This window comes from Ambystoma mexicanum, chromosome 8 (assembly GCF_040938575.1).
Source record: "Ambystoma mexicanum isolate Mex_15411 chromosome 8, UKY_AmexF1_1, whole genome shotgun sequence".
Classification (NCBI taxonomy): domain Eukaryota; kingdom Metazoa; phylum Chordata; class Amphibia; order Caudata; family Ambystomatidae; genus Ambystoma; species Ambystoma mexicanum.
This window is the reverse complement of record NC_090929.1, coordinates 1,640,001,665-1,640,024,990: the sequence shown is the minus strand read 5'-3', so window position 1 is coordinate 1,640,024,990 and position 23,326 is coordinate 1,640,001,665. Positions and strand designations below refer to the sequence as shown.

Sequence of the window (23,326 nt, the reverse complement as noted above, 5' to 3'; positions counted from 1 at the left end):
AGAGAAGACCAGCCTTAGAAGGAGTGGATGCTAAATCAGCATAAAGAGGACGACGTAAAAATGATAGCACAATGGAGGATGAGCAGGGAATCTATAGTTTAAAGGAATTAAAAGCAGCAGCGGGGTATGTTAATCCAACATACACTCTTCCCGCTTTTAATAGTGAAGACCGCATGGAAGAAAGTAACACTAAAGAACGTATATATGTCCACACGTGATGAACATAAAGAGCACAATGAGAGAAGGGACAGACAGATGGAAATAGAAGAGGAAGTCAGGAGACTAAAAAGAGAGAAAGACAAAGCAGGTAGAATGATAACAGTACAGAATGAGTGGATGGAAGGACAGATGCTACTAAATTAGACGGAAAGGGCATTGACGATTTTAAAGAGAGGAAAGAGAAAAGGAACGTGTAAGGGCATACAAGGAAGAGATCATTGACCAAACTGGGCGTTGAACTCGAGGAAGAGGAAGACCTTATCCCTCACTTAGTTTTTGCTCAAAGAAATGATCCTTTGTTAGCAGAACCCTTAATTCAGGTAATATCAGAAGATGAGGGAAGGGAAAAGACAGGGCCATTATTTTCCCTAAAGTTTGGATTTTTATGTAGAGGAGATGTGGAACAGGCAGGTATATCATGGTCACAAATTGTGGTACCTAAAAGCCATACACATATTGTTCTGGAAATCCCTCATCCTCATTTGCCAGGAGGCCATTTAGGAACTGCCAAAAGTCAGGTACAAATTGTGAATAGATTCTATGGGCCTGGGATTTATGCTGACATAAAGACTTTTGTCAATACATGTCCCTTATGTCAGAAAACCAGTACTCCAAATTCCTCCTCCAGTTCCATTACAACATTTGCCTGTTTTAGATATTCCCTTATCGCAGGTAGGAATGGATATAGTGGGTCCTTTAGAAACCTCAAAACTAGGTCACCGATATAAAACTGATAATTTTAAATAACGCAACACCTTACCCTGAGGCTTTTCCTTTGTGAAATAATACTTCACAACAGATTTTGAAACATTTACTCCCTTTCTTCTCTAGAATTGAATTCCCAAAAGAAATTTTGACAGATCAAGGATCCACGTTTATGAGTAAATTTATGGCCAAAGTTAAGGAGAATCTTCAGATTAAAACTTAAGTGCATCCATTTATCATCCCCAAACTGAGGAAGTAGTGGAAAGATTTAATCTGACTTTAAAACATAGTAGAAGTAGACAAGAAAAATCTGGACATTATCTTGGCCCTGTTTGCCATTAGGAAGACTCCTCAGGAAGACTCCTCAGTCTTCCACCGGAGTATCCCCCTTTGAACTATTATATGGAAGAGAACCAAGAGATGTGTTAGATATGTTGTGTGAAACATGGGAAGAGAGAGAGAGAGAGCGAGCTACCATACCATTATCCCAAACAGCTCAAAGATTGAAAGAACATATGGCAGCAGTTCGAAATATCTTCCAAACTAATGTGACACAAACCCAAAAACCATAATAAGAAAGCAGTGATGAGATTTTTCTGTAGGTCAAAAGGTCTTGGTTTTACTTGCATCCTCTGAAAACAAGATGCTTTCCAGGAGGCATGGCTATTATGAAATCTTTGAACAGATGAGACTGTTCAATTAAAAAGTCTCTCAACCAGACAGAAAAATCAAAATGCATATTTATCATATTAATGTACTTAAAGAGTGGAAAGACAACTCTATTAAAACACTTCAGTAATATTAACCTGCTTATTAACTGAAGAAAATTATGCCAACAAATTAATTTCTCCTGACTTACCACAATATCAAAAACAAGACCTAATAGATCTCCTACAACAGTTCCCTGGTGCATTTAGAGCAGAACCAGGTAGATTTAAAGTGATATACCATCATATTCGTACTCCTCCATGGAAGGTTATTCATCAGAACCTTATGGAATCCCTCGAAGTAGAGGAGTGGGGCAGGAGGATCGGAATGGATGTCACAGAGGACTTGTGGCAAAATATGTCTATGAATGTGAAATTGTGCTCTCTGGGACACACAGAGAGGTCAATACAGATAACAATTCTAAATCGAATTTATTGGACACCTGAGAGAATGTGTAAAAGAGGGATGTTGGAGAGTGCAGAATTTTGGAGATGTTTGCGAGATCGGTACGCTGGAACATCTGCTATGGGATTGTAGACTGGTGAGACTATTCTGGGGTGAGATCAGACAGGTATGTGATGAGGTGATTGTTTGTCTCCCTGTATTGGTCTTTAGTGTGGTCATATTGGGGAGTGATGAGTCTTTGGATGTTCTCAATCAGAGTGAGAAGAAGTGGTTGTTCCGAGGGGCGATGACTGGTAAGAAAATTATCTTGAGGAACTGGAAGAATTCTTTGACATTGAATATTGAGACGTGGTTGTCTGAGATGCATGAATTTGCAAATATGGAGAGAGTGATATATAGGAGACTTGGTAAACTAGGTTTGTTTGAGAAAATATGGGGTACATTTTTACAGTTATTTTGACTTGGCATTGCAGTTGTTGGGTCGGAGGGTAATTGGGAGATATATTTGATTTATTGGGGTTTAGTGTATTGTATATCTCGCTTTGTACATAGTTTTGTGTAAAATGTTATGATTTTCTTTTGTAATTTGCAATGTTTTATGTTATACATTGATTGTCTTGTGATTTAGGATGGATGTTGTGTAAATAAAGATTAAAAACAAAGACAGATTATTCAAGAAGAGGTAGAGGCTGTGTTAAGAGCGAATATTATCGAACTCTCTCAAGGCCCTTGGTCTTCCCCTATTGCGCTGGTTGCTAAGCCTGTTAATTCATGAAGGTTTTGTATTGACTTCAGAAAGATTAAAGAAGTATCGCACCATGCCCAGAATAGATGATCTTATTGATAGGCTGGGAGAATCAATATATCTATCTATTATTGATTTAACAAAAGGATCAAGGAGCAAGTACCAGTTAATCCCATAGACAAAGCAAAGACAGCCTTTTATACTCAGATAGGTTTATTTCAATTTAAGGTTTTACCGTTTGGGTTGCATGGTGCCCCAGTGTAACGCTCACCTGACTCCCACGGAGACGCTGACCAGTTCTGGGCTGCTGCAGCCTCTTCTAAGGTGATGCGCAGGACTCGGAACACCGACTGGGTTCACCTCGGAACACCTCCAAACCTCGCCTGTCTGATGCGTAGGAAGATCTTTCTGTAGATGGGGAAAAGGATTTTAATCACCTGCGGAGTGACGAGTCGAACCCCTCCTTTCCCCTTTTACTCTCTCTTCAAACCACCTCTGAACCTTCCCGTTAATTCTCACCTTAAGATTTGAAATGATGAGCTCTCCAACCTGCTTCTGGTGCAGGGGTGCGGTAGAATCCAGTTGCTTCACTGGTTATTGGACGGGCATTCAGGTCCAGTTGCTTCACTGGTTTTTTGGATGAATAAGGCGCTTTGGTAAGTATATGACTTATCAAGTTCAAGGGTTGTTCTCCCTTCCTTTTTGGCCTTTATTTTCAATGGACTGCTTTTAGTCTTTTAGCGCAGGTGCAGAGCAAAGATTCCACGTAGAGAAGACAATTCGCTATGGATAATTCAGGTGAGCTTATGTTGGGGTGGTTTTTCTAATGTCTGTATGTTCACCCACTAATGCGCGTGTTCTTTTTTCCCCATAGGGGCCGGGGCGCGGTACTGCCAAAAGGCGTGCCGACCCGAGATGAGGAAGGATTCTCCCCCACCAATCGCCAGGTAAGCCTTCTGGCAAATCAGTTTTTTCCCAATGTTTTCTCTGGCTCACCTTTTGTTATTCTCTTCTCCTTCCTAGGTGCTGGAATGCAGCGGAACGTGCGGATGGTCGTAGGAGTACGGAATTCCTTGTGGACCGGTGAGTTGAGCGCAGCGCTGCAACGAGCAACGCGAGGAATCCAAAAATAATGTCTTTTCCTTTAGTATCGTCGGCGTGTTGGCTCCGGATCCCATGCAATATAAGGTAATGTCCTTTATTCGCCTTCGCTTCCTCTCTTCTTCCTTTTAGGTGTTCCAGGACTGAAGCAGGCATGGCTGGAGTCAGGATGCAGGAGCAGACACGTGAGCGTCCAGCTGCTAGGAGCAGAGCAACGCAAAGTGTGAGCTGCTGTCTGGGCGTGGCTTAAATAGCCTCCAAAGAAGTCCCAGGTATGTATCCTTCCCCAATCAGGTATGTATCCTTCCCTGACCACGCCCGAGTGGCAAAATAGTCCCACAGGTAAAGTAGTTCCTTTCAGGCCTCAAAGAGGTCTGGATCTGGCAGCATGGTCTGCATCAGGTAAGTCCACCAAAAGCACTCCCTTTATGAGCCTGGTGCCTACGGCGCCAGGACTGATGTCCAAAATGAGCCTGGCGCCTGTGTCCAAAGGGCCCCTATTTGGGGTTGCTGGACCTTCCCTTGGGTACCTGATGTGTGCTTCTGGGGCTGCCGGTCTTGGACTGGCTCTCCGGGAGTATGCATCATGACACCGAGTTACCTTTCAAAGACTAATGGACCAATTTCTTAGAACATATGCTTCATTTTGTGGAGCCTACATTGATGATATCATTTATAGTAAGTCATGAACAGACCATATATCAAGTTTATATATGGTTACTTGAGCGCTAAAGAAAATTAGACCTACCAGCAATCCGAAGAAGTGTCATCTTGCTAGATCTGTTGTAAAATATTGAGTCTTCTTTGTGGCAAATAGATGGGTTCAGCCTCAAACTAACAGTTGAAGAAATTCAGGATCCCAACACAGAACTACGGGCCTTCCTGGGCCTAGTTAGTTATTACAGACGATTCATCCCTAACTTTGCTTCCACCACTTCCCCTCTCACAGACAAGCTTAGAAATGCAGAACCCAATTCCAAGATGGCCGCTGGTGAGTAAGGACGTGTGGTCCTTAGCTCTGCAAGGCCACCTTCTCTGTTTGGAGCTGGGCTGGGCACCAAAGAGGAACATAATGTCTCCAATATTGCACGCGACCCTTAAAGTGGAGGTTGCCCCCTCTCCTTTTGAGCGATGGGAAGATCCCGCCGGCTGGGTGAAACTGGGCGTTGCCTCTCTACGTGGCTGGTGGCAAACCCAATTACGGTGAACGCTGGGAAGAATATTGGGATATAAGGAGCAAAGAAACACCTGAAGACAGCCCTGACATATGGTCGATGAATGATGAGAGACAGAGCCCTAGACGGAACGTTGCTGGAACATATAATCCAGTGAGGTCTATAGCGAAAGGGAATCCTACCACGTCGGAGGCCATGGCTCTACTCGGAGATTGCTTCTGGATGGAATACAGTGGGTAAGCAGCAGCAGGGAGTGAAGGGGGCGAGGAACAGCACGTGATGCCTCCCGGGAAAGGAAGAAAATGACAGTTTAAAATACATCTTATTCCCAAGGGGATAATCATTGCCACTTCCAGAAGGCTGTCTGCAAATAAGTCAGTGAAGCCCTTTCCTTCATACTGGGCTGAAATTATAGCAGACTGTGCATTAGTGTGTTTGGAGTCAACCAGGATGCTGTGGCATGGGCGGTAATTGGGAAAGGCACAAATGAATGTACGGCACGTCTGAGGTGGGGTCGGCCGCAGAAGGTGAGGAGCCGAAGCCGGAATAAGTGGAAAAATAGCCCGTGGTGTGTGCGAAGCAACATGCGCCCACCATGAGTGAGAGCGCTGGAGACAATAAAGGTGTATCTTTTTGACGGTAAGAAGGGATCATGAGGACGGCACAGCCCCAGGAAGCAATATAGTGATTGGAAGAGGAGGTGTTAAGCCCAGAAGCCCGTGAACTGGGAATTGAAAACATCCTGCGAACAGGTGCAGACGTTAGGTGTATTAGCAGGAGGGGTGCTCACTTTATGTATTCTGTGGATAATGGTGAATGGATTTTAGTAGCTGGAAGTGGAGGGGGTGGAGGACTTGCTACAGCTCACAAGCCTTTGGGCACAGAGTGCCTCAATAGATGTAATCAGTCAAGAGATCAAGCGACTGTACATTGCTGTCAGCAGTGGAGCATAAGATGGCAGAGACTTGCCCTAGAAAGGTGTAAGTAGAGCCTCCCTCCAAATATGGCTAAAACTGAAGGCAAGCTTGGCATGTGTAATGGAAATATATGTTGATACAAAAGTGGAAAGCTTACACTCAGTTGAGACAAAATTGTGAACCCAATAGAATCAGTGGGCACAAGCAGAGACAGACACCACAAATACAGGTAGCGTGAGTGGACAATTTAACAAATCCTAATGCCAAAATCTAAAGACAAGGGTACACAGGCTAAAATGATGAACAGGAAGGTCAGCTTGAGAGGTGTTGAAAACAGATTGAAGATACGGCTACAGGACTCAATGAGAATGGCATAGCAGAGGGGGAGAAAAGGGATACCCCAGAAGCTTGTGAAATGGCATTCAGAAAAAGGGACCTCAAAGAATGCCTCGGATGGAAAGGAGACTTGCAGAGAACTTTCAGCAACAATTTGCGACGTTACGGGAAGAATTGAGATCCTCTTTGAAAGGAGTTAAGGAGGAAATGAAAGAGCTGGGTGAAAGTCGACGTCACTGAACAAGGTCTTGTGGAGACATCCTAGGAGGTCTGGCAGAATAGTGAACTTTTAGAACAACTGGAGAGATTCTCACACAACTTAGAAGTAAAGACTGAAGATTCGGAGAACCGCTCAAGGTCTAATATTCGCATCAAAGGCTTAAGTGGGACAATCTCACACTGATTTAAGACCTACGGTTCAACAATGTTTTGGGAATCTGCTGATGTATGTCCTGCCGGAAGACATAGGGACTGATCTGATCCATAGAGTAGGTTCGAGGAGGAAAGAATCCGGTGCTAGACCCATAGACGTCTTGGTTGCATCAACCTTCTATGCGCTGAAAGAGAGTATTTTACGGGCAGCAAGAGCAGAAGGAGATGTTACAATTAACGGGATGCAAATTCAATTGTATCAAGACTTGTCGTTGGTGAGACTTCAGAAGCAAAGAGACATGAGCCAAGTAACACGTGCTTTGGTGACAAAACAGATCTTGTATAAATGGACGTTTCCATTTGGGCTGCTATTTACTCTGGAGGGGGTACAACATTGAAAAGCAATGTGGGCTGAAGGACTGGCATTGCTCAATATCGAGGAAGAAGAGGGGCACGGAGAGTGACCAGCATGGTCCCCCGCTCAACGAGGAACGCGATGATGGGATTGGTCAGTGGTAACGGGGAAGAAGGGTGAACGTGGAGCAAACTTAAAAGGTCCTTGAGGGAAACGGCAAGGAGGAGGGGCTGAAAGGAGTGGTGAAGGAGCTTCTTAAAAGAATCGCACCTTGAAATAAGGAAGGGGTCGGGGTAAACAATAATAGCAGGCTCAAGGGAAGTTCGGAGGGGTGGCGGAGGATGTCTTGGAATCTAAGGGAGGTGGTAGGATACTTCCCGATGGGGGTGTCACCAGGTTTTGTATCGGGCCTTAGCTTGGGGGTTGTCTCCCAAGGGTATCAGGATTGTAGGCCTGGGCTTGAGATGGATTTGGTGGGAGGGGGGTAAAATAGGGAAGGAGGGTGATGGATAATGGGGGAGGGGGCAGAGGAAACATGAAAGAGCAACTATGCCTATAGGGGAATTGCATGATTTTAATAGTGAATATTTCTATATAGTATACATTCAAGGTTATATCACGTATTGTAAGGGGGTTAAACTCCCTGGTGAAGCGGAAAAAGGTGAAAGCTATATTCAAAAAGGAAAGGGTGGATATCATTGTTACAGGAGACACACATTAGGAAGGTGGATAAATTAGTGGGGACATTTTGTTTGTTCTCTAGAATATATCAATCCAACGCAGCTGGGAAAACCTTGGGGGTAATGATAGGACTTAGAAATTCATTAAAGGCATTGATGGTGCGATACAAAGCGGACATGGAGGGAAGATACCTGTTTTTGCTGCTGCAAATGGAGCACAAATTAATCACTTTAGCAACAGTTTATGCACCTAATACAGGTCAGGTGATCTTTTTATGGGAGGTCGTAAGATTTTGCATGTGGGGAAATAATATTTACGGGAGATTTGAATATGGACTGGGAACCTAAGGTAGACAGGAGTGGGGGAAAGGAACACTACAACCCTCACGGGTGTTAAAAAGAAGTTTTGAAAACATAACAATTTGGGATGTATGGGGGAGGAAGAGGGGGGACAAAAAGGATATACGCATTTTTCACATAAATATATCCATCCCTTTTGAGAATAAATTACGTGTGGGTATTGGCTAAATTATTGGCGGACATAAAAGAAATAGGTGGGATCTAGCTCTGTCGGATCATGCCTGCCTAATGTTTCTTTTCAGAGTTATGGGACCGTGTGTTGGGTTATGGGCATGGACGTTCCCTAGGGAATTATTACATGATGAAGGAACGGCTGAGGAAATAAGACTTAAAATAGAAGAGTATTTCTCTACTAATAGCAATCAGTCGGTCTCACCTGAGGGAACATGGTATGCTTTTAAAGTGGTGATTCCAGGAGAACTTATAGCACTTAAAGTACAGAGGGCGAAGATAGAAGTGGATCTTGATACCCAAGTGTGGGATACCTAAATTGCTAGAGCTAATCATAGAACAATGGTATTATCCAATAAATTGAAGGAGTTAAATAGTCAACTGAATATTTTGCGAACTCGGAGAGCAGAGAGATCTTTGCTGCTAACTAAACAAAGATATTATGTCTACGCTGATAAAGCGGATAAATTGCTGGCATGACAATTGAAGGGAATAGAGGCTGCGAAGCTGATACAGCGAATATCACAGCCTGATGGGTCATTAGTTGCCAGGACGGAGGAAATTACCGAAATGTTTGCTCAATATTATGAATTATTATACGCGTCATCATCCTGATTATCGTGAGATACAACGCTACGGGGGGAGATAAATATGCCCAAAATAACATCGGAGTAGCGGGAGAATCTAGATAGGGAAATTAGTGAGGAAGAGGTTGTAGAGGCAATAAGAGCATTGCTAATAAACAAAGCACCAGCACCAGATGGGTTGCCGGCAATATAAGACTAGGCGAGGCAGTTAGTCATGATATAAGGGGAATTATTTAATACGGTAGGTGTCAAAGGGGCAGTGACACCAAACATGTGGAAAGCTACGGTGGTGGTTTTTGTAGAGCCCGCGAAAGACACGATCAAATGCGGATCATATAGACCCATCGCCCTACTAAACATTGATGCAAAGTTGTTTACTAGTATCTTGGCAGCAAGATTAGCGCAATGTCTGCCTGATTTGATACATATGGATCAATCAGGGTTTATAATGGGTAGACAGACTTCAGATAACCCCAGGAAGGTTACCCATTTAATTGAAAAAGTCCATATAAAAGAGATTCCCACAGTTTTACTGTCCTTAGATGTTGAAAAGGTGTTTGATCATGTAGAATGGCCTTTTTTATTTTTTGAGATGGAACAGATGAGAATGGGGACCAAGTTCCGGCTAACTATCAAGCTCCCATGTTACGGTTGGCAATTAAACGTCTCTCGTAGCATAAAAGTAGGTAGGGGCCCGCTTTCGACCACTTTTAGATGTTATATACCTAGAACCATTCTTACATAGAATTAGAGCGAGAAAGACCATACAGGGTATCATGTTTGGGGGCGAGGGGCATAAGATCGCGGCCTTCACAGATGACCTGCTGCTGACATTACTGGAACGTGAACAATCAATACCAGCATTATTGGAAGAAATGGCCGATGTAAAACAGGTCAATATGGGGAAATCGGAGCATTTGGAACTAGGTTTATCCACTCAACAGAAGGAGACTTTGTCCTCCTATTCGCCGTTTAAAATGTGGATAGCTCTATGAGATATTTGGGGGTTAATATAACAAAAAGGTTTCCCAGCTGTTCGATAGAAATTACCCACAATTACTGCAGCTGGTGAAGGAGGATTTAGGGAAATGGACTCCTCTACAAATTTCATGACTAGGAAAGATGGCTACTATTAAAATTGTGACTCTCCCGAGATTATTATATACACTCCAAGGAACAGGGGCTGCTGTGATTTTCAATCCCATGGAGATGTTTTGAGGTGCTAGCGTACACATACCTAAAGGGGAAAGAACTATATCAGGTCTTGAAGAGCGTGATGAGCTCTGGGAATCCCGTTCCATCAACCGTCTGGGAAACACATTGGGTAACTAACTCAACAGTTCTATGTGAAAATACCTCATTTTAAATCTTTCAAGTGAAAAAGACTGATTTACAATGTCCCTTTTCTATTGATCATAAAACCAGCATTGTAAAGGTATTTTTCCCTTCAGAGCTCCGAAATGAGCTTTTTTTAAAAAAATATTTGGGGGTTTCACCCCCACCTGCAGGATTTCTCTGAAATCTGGTGTTTTAATGTCCAAACCCCCATCTCTCAGCCCCCGTCCCCACCCGAGACTCCCCCAAACCACAACACAGCCACACACGCCAACACACACACACGCGCACACACGCACGTACACACACGCACACTTACCCATCCTCCTCGGCCTCCGCTTCTGGGTCCTGTTGAGTTTATCAGCCCCTGCGTGCCCTCGTGTGTGGAAGGGGCGTGACAGTTCGATTTATAAAGACTGCTCTGTGCGGTCCCAGAGCGGTATTTCTAAATGGATCTTTTTGTGAAAAGATTTATATAAAAGACCTAGTACCAACTCCACCCACAGAGTAGCTAATTACCTTAAATTCTGCAAGTTACAAAACTGTTGAAATGTTGCATATTGGGGTTCATAACAAATCCATGAAAAATCGTATTCTCAGATTAGCTTTCTTCATATGTGGCTATATAGTGGACATAAGGGGTAGCCATCATTAACGTCTGCTTTCTCATACATTGACAGAAATGAAGAAGCGCAAGAGGCCCTTATGAAGCTAGACCAGGTGACGAAGCGGTAAGTCTCGGTGTTATGTATCGCCTCAAACCTGCTAGACCCAGAATGTCGTTCTTGTAAAACTTGGTGTCCATTGAATTTATTTTCATGCATGCTGCTAGATCCATATTAGGGAAGGGGATTACATACTGCATTCTCTGGCACAGGCATGTTTCAACATTTCTTTAAATGGTAATATATAGTTGCGTTCTGTTATCTTAATCAGAGTCTGAATGGAGCGCCTCTGTGATGGATGAAACTTGTATGATACTGTTTTTGTTTCGACCAGTGATTGTAAGCCAGAGCCTGGGTGCATGGAAAGAAGGGTCTGTGTTTGGAATGGCTGCAATGTGGGTCATGCTGGGTGCTTGAATGATAGTTTGAAGGACTTTGTTTACAGGTGGTGCAATACATGACAATAAGCTTTATGCAGTGTGTTAGGAAGGTTCCTCTAAATTCATTTTTAAGAAGGCCAGAAGAAGCCACATAGCTTCCAAAACTAGAAGCTAGGAAGAAGTCCAAATATTCCTAAACTACCTGACTGCTTTGTTTTCACACTAACTTCTCTCGAGTTCCTCCCTGTATGTTCCTTGTTCAGATTGCAACTGTTAAACACGATTGGCTGTTCCACCTTTTGTTCTGTTCTCGGATATGACAAACCAAAGGAGGTGGATTCTGTGTCCTTTTGAAATGTGCATGAGGATTGATGCACGCAACACTGAAAGTTTGGATGCACAACTTATTCGACTTGTTCTCAGACCCCTGCCACGCAAATGGCAACAGTGGGCAATAGTCCACAAGTCCGACAAAATTAAAACTGGACAGATCATCCTCCTTATTGGAAAAACTGCATGAGGGCCCAGACAATCTTTCCAACTACTGACCCGTAACACCCTTTCCCTTTCTAGTAGAGGATATCGCTAAAGCTGTTGCCTTCTGTAAGAAAGGCATGGCATCAACAGTAAGACAGACACAAGTGACCACAGTTCAAGGGTGTTTATTGAACTTCAAAAACGGTTTGATAAACTCATATCTAAGCCTAAATCTATGGATCGGAGCAAGCTATCAAATAATATCGCAGTCTTAGTGGTGTCTTTGTCAAAATAAAGGGCTTATACTAAAAACAAATATTGCCAATCCTTACCTCTAAATACAAATAGTGTGGGGAACAATGTTATGAAAAGAAGTGTTCAAAGTGATATGTCAGGTTGTTCAGGCCGTTGGCCCCCCTTCCCCACATTTACAGCACAGGACAAAGCTGTTCATTTGAGTGTAGCACAGTGTAACAACTGAATTTAAGGGAGGAGGATTTCAATCCCCTCTCCCGAACCACAGAAGCCGAATGGATCGACCGCTCCCACCGTGGTTGGCACGGGCGCCTGGATGTTGGAATTAAAGGTAGCCACGTGGCAGCCAATGGGGGGAAGAAGGAGTTAGGGAAAGGGGATGGACAAATAAAGGGAAGGAAGGGAAGACAACAAGACATAAAACGACAAAAAACCCCTACAATTCCTGACTAGATAGCTTAATACTCCTGCAACCTGACCTGACTCTATCTTCAGTAATTAGTTAACACATAACACGCCACCCTACACAAATCGTGAGCAAACATGGATTAGCACAACATAATGCACATAGAAAGGCGCTTTTCTCCATGTGGAAAAGCGAATAACTGGAAATGACTTAAAACCATAATACACTGATCATGAACAGAGAACATTGAGACGTTCACATGCCTCACAAAACATGGATTAACATAATACACTGCACATAGAAAAAACTTAACTGGAAATGCGGATTAGAAGAGTTGTATTTTCCCTGGTGCTTATAACGTGGGGTAAAAAATGTGCCTGCAACCAGACTGGCGTTAATCTTGCCCGAAACCAAGGATTTATGTGCCTTCACTTAACTTTTGGTCCGGACGTTTTCCTCAGACGTCCGGACATAAATACTCTGACTCCTGCCCCGATATAGCTTGCTTCTCTTGCAGAGAAATAGCGGGAGAGTGGGTAAAAGCTCACCCAGGTTTAACATTCCCAAGATAGCCGGAGCCTGGAATGGCATGCAGCGTGAAAAATGTTACACGTGCAGATTCAAGCATCTTCGCACTCATTTTTAATGCAGCGGTGGAAGCTGACTTTAAACTCTGAACCCCTGCACCGTGTAGCAAACGCTCAAATATTGCATGGTGGCTATTTGGAAATCAATCCCCAATCAACTACTGGTCATCTTCTCAATGAACTGGTGTCCACACTTCCTTGGGTCAGTCCGTCAAGCTCTGTTCTCCCATCTGAACCGCTCCAGCGTGTGCCGTCGGCGTGAGGAAGACGCCGATTCTCATATTTGTGGAAACCTATGCCTTTAACGGAGTCCGCCCGCAAGTCCCGCCCCCACCTCCCGACAGCCTACATCAGGTCCCGTGCCGCCGTGCCTGTGCACCCGCGCGCGCCCCCAAGTGGCTGGCTGTTTGGCTGATGACTCTGTGCTCTGCCGTTTAAAGCCGCTCCAGCGTGTGCCGTCGGCATGAGGAAGACGCTGATTCTCGTATTTGTGGAAACCTGTGCCTGTGAGTGGTGGTCAGGAGCTCTTACCTGCGCTCTCACTGTGGACATTGTGGACATTACATTACGTTTGGTTGCGTTGCTTACGCTTCTCTCTCTATCTTCTCTAGTTAACGGAGACCCCCCGCAAGCCCCGCCCCCACCTCCCGACAGCCTACATCAGGTCCCGTGCCTGCGCACGCGCACCCAAGTGGACCAAGTGGCTGGCTGTTTGGCTGTTCGGCTGGCGGCGGCGGTACTGCGATGTGTTGTCTTTATTCTTTTTTTATTAATTTTTTCTTCCATCTGGTCAATGGGGGAGCCGCTACTTTGTGGCTTCAAGTGTAAATATGAGGAAACTTAAAATACTGCAGATACGTAAAGAAGCGGGCGCCGATTACTTTTCAGCAGTGAGCACAAGACGAGCTAGTCTTGCCCTACCTTTGCCTGAAGTTAACGATGAGGAGGTTGAATTGTTGCAGTGTGCACATGAGTGCTCCCTGTTGGGTAAACAGAATGGGAAGATCATAGACTCCTCTCAGCCATTATTTGGGGATGAGGAGATATCTAATACTATGGGTGATAAAACCAAGGCTTTGGGTTCTGGCATTGACTCTGAGCTGCAGATACCTGATAATGACAATGGTTTTCCTAGTGATTTTAACTATGATGATTTGCTGGATTTATCTAATCAATTACCAAGCCATGCTCTGAAATCCGCTACAAATATGCGATACATCGGCATCTGATTTCTCTATGAGGATGAGTCTCTTTAACCGGCTCATACTTACTGAATTGCGGAATCAAACGAAATCTATTGGGGATCTAGTCTCTGACATTTCTTTGCTCCCAGGTAAATTATCTGATTCATTGAGTAAAATTATGACGATAAGGCTGGATGACAATCTCAGGCCGAATGCTGCTAGCTCTGGTCCTATAAAGTCTCTCTCTGTTCAGCCAGTAGATGAGATTATTGTTATACCTGCTACTCAGGATTCTCCTGTGGGGACCGGCATGGGTAGTACCAAGTCCAATTCCGCAGATAAAGCTCAATCTGAGCAGGTGGGGAATGCTCCCGGACAGATAGAGGAGCGGGGTATAAATGATTCCAAACTCTCTAAAAGACAGGGGAAAAAGTTGGCCAAATTGAAGAAAAAAATAATAATGGTCATAAGCAAGGAGGGCAGATGAAGTCTTCTAGAAAATTCCTCAGAGATCTCACTTACGATGAGGTTGTTGAAGTACAACTAGTCAGTGTAGAGAAAAAATTGCAAAGTAATAAGTATTTAGGAATGAAAGACCAACCTTTAAAAAAAGCAGAGGTATTGATCAATTCACACAGAGTTCCTATTCTGAAGGGGACAATCCACTTTGTGATATTTTGAAAAAGAAAAACCACCGAGATGATCTATATGAGATCTTTAATCCTGCCCTGCCATATGTATCCTCGCTGGAATCACAAAGTCCTTTAGAGGGTGAGGATATTATACTGGCCAACGAAAAAGGGTCTGTCATGCTTGAAACAAAGACTAGTAAGGAAGGTGTACTCAGTCATGAGTCAATCCCCGTGAGGAATCATGTAGGTATATCGGTTAATACTGGATTGGGTAGTTACGATTGGAAAATCGTATCGGGTAAAAAACCTAATGACATAAATACTGAAGCAAAAGAGAGGGAAACCGTTGTTAATCCTGTAAAGTCTGTCAGACATGTCTCCAATATGAGTAATGAGAGGGACATCAAACAGATTGTGAATAATGACGCCTTCTATGAATCCCTAATAAAAACACTCAAGGAAAAACACTCTAAAGACCTGTCTAGTATGCTGGCAGGACAATCATTGGGTAAAAATGATGTTGGAAGCTACGAGGATTATTGTGCTGATCGGGGTGAGGGGAGGTCTGGAATGATTAATCCTAGTGTCCAGGAAAAGGGTATCGAACAGCCACTGGATTGCCCGATGCTTGACCTAAAAGAAACCGTAAGGCCGGAGCTACCGGGGCTTGTTCTGACAACACTTTTTAATGATCCCTCTATGCCCTCACTAAATAGGCCATTTATACTATCATTATTAGGTCAAATTCCTGAACTTAGCCTGATCACTTCTGCCGACATTGACTTAGTTGATTACATACATAGACAACGTCTCGATTACGTTCGTCTAGTTATTCCATCACCTTTGGTTAGAAATCTTCTCCTGAAAGAGGCAGAACAGCTTCAACGAAGAGGCTATGACATCTTTGAATATGTATATACTCAACCATTGGTAAAACAGTCGCTCTTAACCAATAGTGGTCAAGCGAAGGGATTGTACCATAATAACGTGGTGGGGGGATCTGTGCCTGTAACTGAGAAGTCGGGTACACAAGACTGGAGGTGGCTTGCCCTGACCCTACGCGAATCTATTGATACTCTTAAAAAAACTGGCGAAGCCCCTTTAGTAACCGGAAAAACAATCTTGAAAATACTAAGCTGGAATTCACGAGGATCTTCGCATCTGCTACACAATTCCAGCCTTATGAACGATCTAGCCCGATATGAGTTTGTCTGCATTCAAGAAACCTGGTCTAGGACTCGCCTTTGCTGGGAGGGTTTCACGGTCTCCTCACTAACCGCAAAAGGGGGCAGGCGCGGTAGACCCAAAGGAGGTCTTATAACGGCAGTGAAAAATGTCATCGACCCTAGAATCACGGGTGAATGGGCTTTTTCGGACCACTTTTTAGTGGTGGCCTATATATTAAAGTTTAATGCGGTGGATACTGCATTTCTGTTAGTGAATATATATTGGAACCAGGCAGACTACTCTGATAATCAATTAAGGTTGGAACTATGGAATTTGGGCTCATTACTTGAAACCTGGTTGGTTGTTAATCCTGGGGGACACATTGTGATTGTTGGCAACCTAAATGCTGATATTCCCGCTGATTCTCCTCTTGGTGACCTGTATACTGGTAACTATGAGACCGTATTACCAGTAGTTGACAATCCCAAGGGTCGAGGCAGAATTTGGTCGCATTTTATTGAGATCTGGGGATTGGTAGTTGTGGCTAATTCTCTTCCTACGTGGAAAGCGCAAGGTTACAAATCCACTATTGATTATATTATTTGCTCGGTGGGTGTGTTCAACTGTACTGGAAGGCTGGACATCATTGATACTAATCTCAGTGACCATTGCATGCTCTCTCTTGAATTGGTCACTGTGGGTCACTCAAAATCAAAAATGATGATAATCAACGGGTCGATACATACTCGGCTGTTAAATTTACAGACTATATTACCAGATCTCTTAGAAAAATGGAGGATTCCTCTGGCAAGAAGAATATAGGCAATAAATTTACGACCCATTATTTTGATGGGGCAGTGAAGGACAGGAAGTGTCAAATGAGGAAAGAGATCAGACAGGCTTGGAAAGTGGGGTATAATATTACTGATACTGTGGCTATGGTAAAGAAAATAAAGCAAAAATATAAAAATTGGTCCATCCAACATCGCAAGGTTAAATATCAGAGGGATGGTGAAATTATGTTAAATTCCCTACGAGGACATAACTCCAGCAATTTCTGGAACTTAATTAACAACCTTGAGAAACCTCAGAAAGAGTTACTTCTCAATCCTATTAACGAATCTACTTGGCTGATATTTATCACACTAAAAATCATGATGTAAAAGATGTTCTGAATTGTGGATCCCAATGGCTCTTGAAATTTAGTACGTGGGACATTGTTAATTTAATATCTAAATCTATAAATTCGGGTGCGCTTGGGCCGAACAACCTTTCCAATAAAATTTTCAAACGTGAACCTCTGATATGGGCAAAAATACTTTTTAGTTTGTTCAATAATATACTACTGACCAGAGTTCTTCCTCTGTCATGGAGGGTTTCTATTATTATCCCAATTTTTAAGAAGGGTTCCCGACAATGTCCCCTAAGCTATAGGCCAATTGCCATTTCGGATCCAGAATCCAAATTGTTTGCTTCAGTTGTATTGAAGGAAATTCACAAGTGGATGCTTGAAGAAAAAATTCTCGACATTAGACAAATCGGCTTTAGAAAAATATGGGAACCGAATGTGGAGGGATGATACTTAGCTGCCTGCGAGAGGAAGCAATGAAGAAGGATGCTTTACCTGTCTTTGTTGCGTCCATGGACTTAAGCTCCGCTTTTGATTTGGTGGACAGGACGAGACTCTGGCAGAGACTGAGAACATTAAATATGCCTCCAATTCTGTTTGATATAGCCAGGGATATATACTGAGATACAGAAATAAGGGTAAGATTGGATGCTGAGGGTACTCTTTCTGATGCACTGACCGTCCAGAACGGTCTCCGTCAGGGCTGTAGGTTGGCACCCACAATATTCAACCTTTACGTGAGTGGTGCGAATACCGCCCTGTCAAATAAAGGCCTCGTAGCTCCCAAAATACAGAACATCCGTTTAGCATGGTTAGCTTATGCTGATGACTTCCTCCTTATCGATAACACAAAGATCGGCCTCCAAAGATTGCTTAAAGCCTTTGAAGAATTTATTTCTTCTCTACTGCTGAAGATTAACTCGGCTAAAACTGTGATAGTTCGTTTGGGCAACAGAAATAAGAAGCTGGACTCGCTTACCTGGTCATGTGGTAATTCCTGTCTTAGAGCCCAGCCTGTGTTTAAATATTTAGGTTTTGTTATATCAGTATTTAGAACTCAACTTAGATTCGAGGCGGACATTGCAATCCGTCAAATGAGTCATCGATTCCAGATATGGCAGATTCACAATGAGTCCTCTGAGAGAATTCTACACGAAAAAGGTCATCCCTAGATTAATCTATGGGGCGGAATTACAGTCTCTAAAATACGAGGGGGTTTGGCTGTCCACGGAGAGTTACATTTGGAAATCGGTTTTGTATTTTCTACCTAAATCAATCCCTTTTGAGTTTATTCTGTATGAATTTGGTCTAAACTCTTTATTGGCTTACGTAACCTGTAAAAGACTAAAGCTGTGGAGGAAATGTATGTCTAGTGAAATGAATACACTCTACTGTTGTGTAGGTCAGGACATTGGTAACCCTTTTATACAAGAGCTGAATGCTGAAACTTTAAAGACTCTGAAATCTCTAGGTATGTCAGTAACCTCTCTTAAGAATAAACCAACACGGGTGAAGGAAAGTGTGATGGGGTTTGACTGGTTACATACAAAAAATAAAATCCTGGACTCTAAACTCTATCATCAAGTATGTGCATTGAATAAATGGTTGCCAGTCATGGAACAGAATTTAGTCAAATATCCCAGTAAACGGATAAGAAATGATTTTATGCGTTTTAGATTTAATGTCATTGCTACAAACCAGATCAATTCCATTAGATCGATTGTGAAAGGGTCTTGGAATTGGTGTAGATTCTGCTGTGTAGAGGGGACGGTTGAGAATCTACAACATATTTTGCTGGTGTGTCCGGCACTCAAGGCCGAAAGACTTCTATACTTCAGTCAATATGTATCGAATACTGCTAATGTGGATAGGGATGTCATCTGGTATAGAATGCTCCATTGTAGCAAAGGCAATTTAAACATTAGGGTTGCAACGTTCTTGAGAAATGTTTGTGATCTCTTTTAAAGGGTATCGACTGTATCTAATGGGAGAGAATGTTAATCCTATTTGGTGACCTCTGTCTTTTGCTGTTTTTTTTTTCCTTGTTTATTTGTACTTGCTCTTTGTACTTGATTTTGCATTTCTTCTTATGTGATTGGTACTTATTTTATGTCTAAGTTGTGTAAATACGTTTGAGAAAGTGTGTTCTTTTAAATATTTTGTAAGGTTTATATAAACCATAACAAATAAAAAAAAAAAATACTTGAAGCTTCTGATTTACTCCATGTTAATGCCGTAAACCGGCCAAGCAAACAAACATAGAAACACTTAACTGATGGTCCGGGAGCCTACTGCGGCTGACCCAGACCTGTAGCTCTGGAGCAGATTAAGGAGCGTGTGCCGCCGCACCCCGGGATATAAAGATGCCTTGCGACATAGCCGGTGGGACTCCTTCCAGCCACTCGCTTACACCTTCAGCGTTCCTGCTTCGCTCCTGTCGCCGCCGCCGCCCATGCTCTCCAACATTAATCAACAGCACATGAGCACGGGCGGGCGGCCGTTAAGAGCCCAATCCCTAAATGCAAAGTGCCGGCAGCTGAGTACCAACAGGCCCAAGGAACTACACATTTCCCCATGCCTGCTGGGAATTGTAGTTTTTAGATATGCCGTACCTGCTTCCTCCTGCACCACAGGCCCTTATTCCTGACATTACCTCCCCTTCCAGGGCTCTTCCCAGGACCTGCCTTTTCCGGATACTTTGCATGAAACATTCTTACCAGACGAGGTGCATGCACTGCACTAGCAGGTTCCCAGGAGCAATCTTCCAGTCCATATCCAGCCCACCGGATCAAATACCATAACACTTGTCTCCTCCTTTTTGAGTCCAAGATCTGCTTTACTTCATATTCCACATGACCCTCTTTGTGGATAGCTGGAGGTCTCTGCACGCGTGTTCCAGGCGCTGCGGGTTTAAGCAGACACACTTGGAATACCGGGTGGATTCTCAGAGATTTAGGCAAACACAATTTCACAGCAACTTCTGACACAATTTTTACTATTTCATAGGGCCCAATAAATTTGGGAGCAAATATTTGAGATCCAATTAGAGGCAAATTGCGTGTGGATAGCCATACCTTATCCCCCACCTTGTACTGCGGAGCCTCCCTTCCCTTTCTGTCTGCGTACAACTTCTATTGAGTTTTTGCATATTCCAAATTATCTCGCGCCTTCTGTCTGATGGTTAGAAGCAATTGTTTTCTGTTTTGGAGTGTTGGAAAATTCTCAACATTTGGTAGCTGTTCTGGTAACATTTCCTGTACCTGCCCATACAAGCACTCATTGGGAGCCATTCCCAGGGAAGCATGTTCCGCGTTATTATAAGTGAATTCAGCTAACCATAAAGCTTGAACCCACAACTCCATTCCTTCATGTAAATAACAGCGCAAATATTGCTCCAGCGTCTGGTTAACTCTTTCAGTTTGTCCATCCGTCTGGGGATGATAACTAGTAGACAGGGCACAATTGATTCCTAACATCTAACAGAAAGCGCGCCAAACCCTTGATGTAAACTGCGGTCCCCTATCAGACACAATAGTACGTGGTAGTCCGTGCAGGCGAACCACATGCTGCAAAAACAATTCTGCCAATTCCCCTGCTCCTGGAATGCCTCTACAAGGCACAAAGTGAGCCTGTTTAGATAAGTAATCTACTACCACCCAAATCGCATCATACTGATCATCCGGTGGTAAGTCTGTGATAAAGTCCATTGATATGTGTGTCCATATTTTGGTGGGAGTGGGCAAGGGTTTAAGTAACCCTGACTTCTTGGTGTGATCCGCTTTACTTCGTATGCATGTTTCACATTCCTGCACGTACTTGATTACCTCTTGTTTCAAATTGGGCCACCAAAAGTATCTTTCCACTAAAGTCTGTGTCTTTTTACTCCCTGAATGTCCAGCCAGAGGGGAATTATGGCACCAATGCATAGCCTTCGTTTGGTGTTCCAAAGTAAGCAAATATAATCTGCCATCATAATAAGGGAGATTCTCTTTAAATGTTTCCAAAGGGTTATTCACTCCCCAACTCTGATTCTTTTGATTCCTCATTGCTGGTTCACCTGCTTCATCAACTTGGAGACTACGGCCCCTACCACCTTCTCTGCCGGGATTATAGATTTAGTTTCAGATACCATGTTGTCCATGTTTTGTTGGCGTGATAAGGCATCTGCTTTTCCATTTCTTTTTACCGGGCGGAAGCTCACCACAAAATCAAATTCGTTGAAAAATTGAGACCACCGTAGTTGTCTAGGACTCAATGTGTGAGCCATCTTAAAGTACTGTAGGTTTTTATGGTCTGTCACTACCAACACCTGATGTTTAGCCCCCAGTAAATAATGTCTCCATTCCAAGAAAGCTGCCCTGATAGCTAACAATTCTTTATCAGTGATGGAATAATTTTGTTCACATTGAGTGAGCTTTCGTGAATAGTAGGCTAATGGATGCCAACTCCCTTCTGGATCCTTCTGAGATAATACTGCTCCTATGGCCACATTAGACGCATCAGTTTCTACTTGAAACATCCTATCCAAATCTGGATGTCGTAATACTGGAGCTGTGGTAAATGCCATTTTTAATTCTTGAAAAGCCTTTTCCGCCCCCACATCCCAACAAAAACTTGTTGCTTTTCTTAATAATCTTGTTATCGGTGCCACAATCTGAGAAAAATTAGTAATGAATCGTCTATAGAAATTGGCGAACCCCAAAAAAGATTGAATATCTTTAACACACTGGGTTTTGGGCCAGTCCAGGACTGCTTGCACCTTGCTTTTGTCCATAATTATCCCTTCCGGGGTCAAAATGAAGCCCAATAACTCCACTCTTTTCACATGAAAGGCACATTTTTCCAATTTCACATATAACTGATGTTCTTGCAATTTCTTTAACACTGCCCTTACATGGTTCACATGATGTTCTTGTGAATTAGAATAAATTAGAATGTCATCAATATATACAATAACAAAAATGTCCAAAAACTCACTCAAAACCTCCTGCATAAAAAATTAAAATGCAGCAGGAGCATTACATAAACCAAAAGGCATAACCAAATATTCAAATAGTCCAAACTTAGTTCTAAATGCAGTTTTCCACTCATCACCTTCTTTGACACGAATCAAATGATAAGCTCCACGTAAATCAAGTTTTGTGTATACCACTGCTGTTTTCACTTGATCCAGCAGTCCAGAAATTAAAGGGAGTGGATATCTGTTTTTTATTGCCACTTTGTTCAAGGCACGATAATCAATACATGTCCTCAACGTACCTTCTTTTTTAGGCACAAAAAACAATGGAGATGAGACTGGCGATGTGGAATGTCGAATGAATCCTTTCTTTAACATATCATCCAAATACTTTCTCAGATATTGGTTTTCGGTTTCTGTTAATGCATAGATTCTACTACATGGCAGTTTAGCCCTGGGTTCTAACTCTATAACACAGTCATATGGTCTATGGGGAGGCAATTGTTCCGCTCCTCCTTTGTCAAACACATTTACAAACTCTTGATATTGAGCCGGAACCTGTAACCCCACAGCCCCCACCACTTGCACTGCCCGTGGCTGATCTGCCAAAAACAATGCAGGACTCACCTCCTCCTCAATGTGACCAATGCATTCTGGATTCTCAAAAAAAATCTCTCTACTACCCAATCAATTCTTGGATTATGCTGAGTCAACAAAGGAATTCCTAAAATAAGACCAAATTGGGGAGCTGCAATTAGATCCAGTACAATGTCCTCCACATGTCCAGACTGATACCTCATTTCTATGGGTTGAGTTTGCTGACAAATGGGTCCTGAAATTAAAGGCGACCCATCCACTGACTTCACCCCTTCCACCTGAGTCTTTTCTCGCAATGGCAACCCCAGTCTTTTGGCCAAATCTATGTCAATAAAGTTTCCAGTTGCCCCTGAATCTATCATGGCTGACACCATCTGTTTTGTACAAGCAAAAAATAAAGTTACCAAAATATACAAATGAGAATTACCTTTTCGTGAAGTATTTGCTACCCAAGTGGGGAACTTTTCAACCACTGAGCCTGACACCTGTGTTCCCTGTAAGGCCGGCCAAATCCTTTTCCCGACTCGCCTTTGCTCTTATCTCCACCACCTATCTTCTTGGACAAGTACGAATATAATGTCCAGGTTGACCACAGTACAAACACAAATTATTAACCTTCCTCTGCTCCTTTTCCGTAGCCGATAAAGGTCCCCTCACCCATCCAATCTGCATAGGTTCCCCTTCACCGTTTCTGTTCACCCTTCCTCTATCCAATCGTA

At 43.1% G+C, this 23,326-nt stretch overlaps 1 protein-coding gene across 1 annotated transcript in view; it reads left to right on the top strand.

Moving 5' to 3' along the window:
* Window positions 1-23,326, top strand: part of LOC138473432 (myosin heavy chain, clone 203-like) — a 422,216-nt gene that overhangs the window by 196,961 nt on the left and 201,929 nt on the right. The window contains exon 5 of the mRNA XM_069612090.1: window positions 10,852-10,902. Coding sequence (XP_069468191.1) covers window positions 10,852-10,902 — 51 coding nt within the window. The remainder of the gene's footprint in view (window positions 1-10,851; window positions 10,903-23,326) is intronic.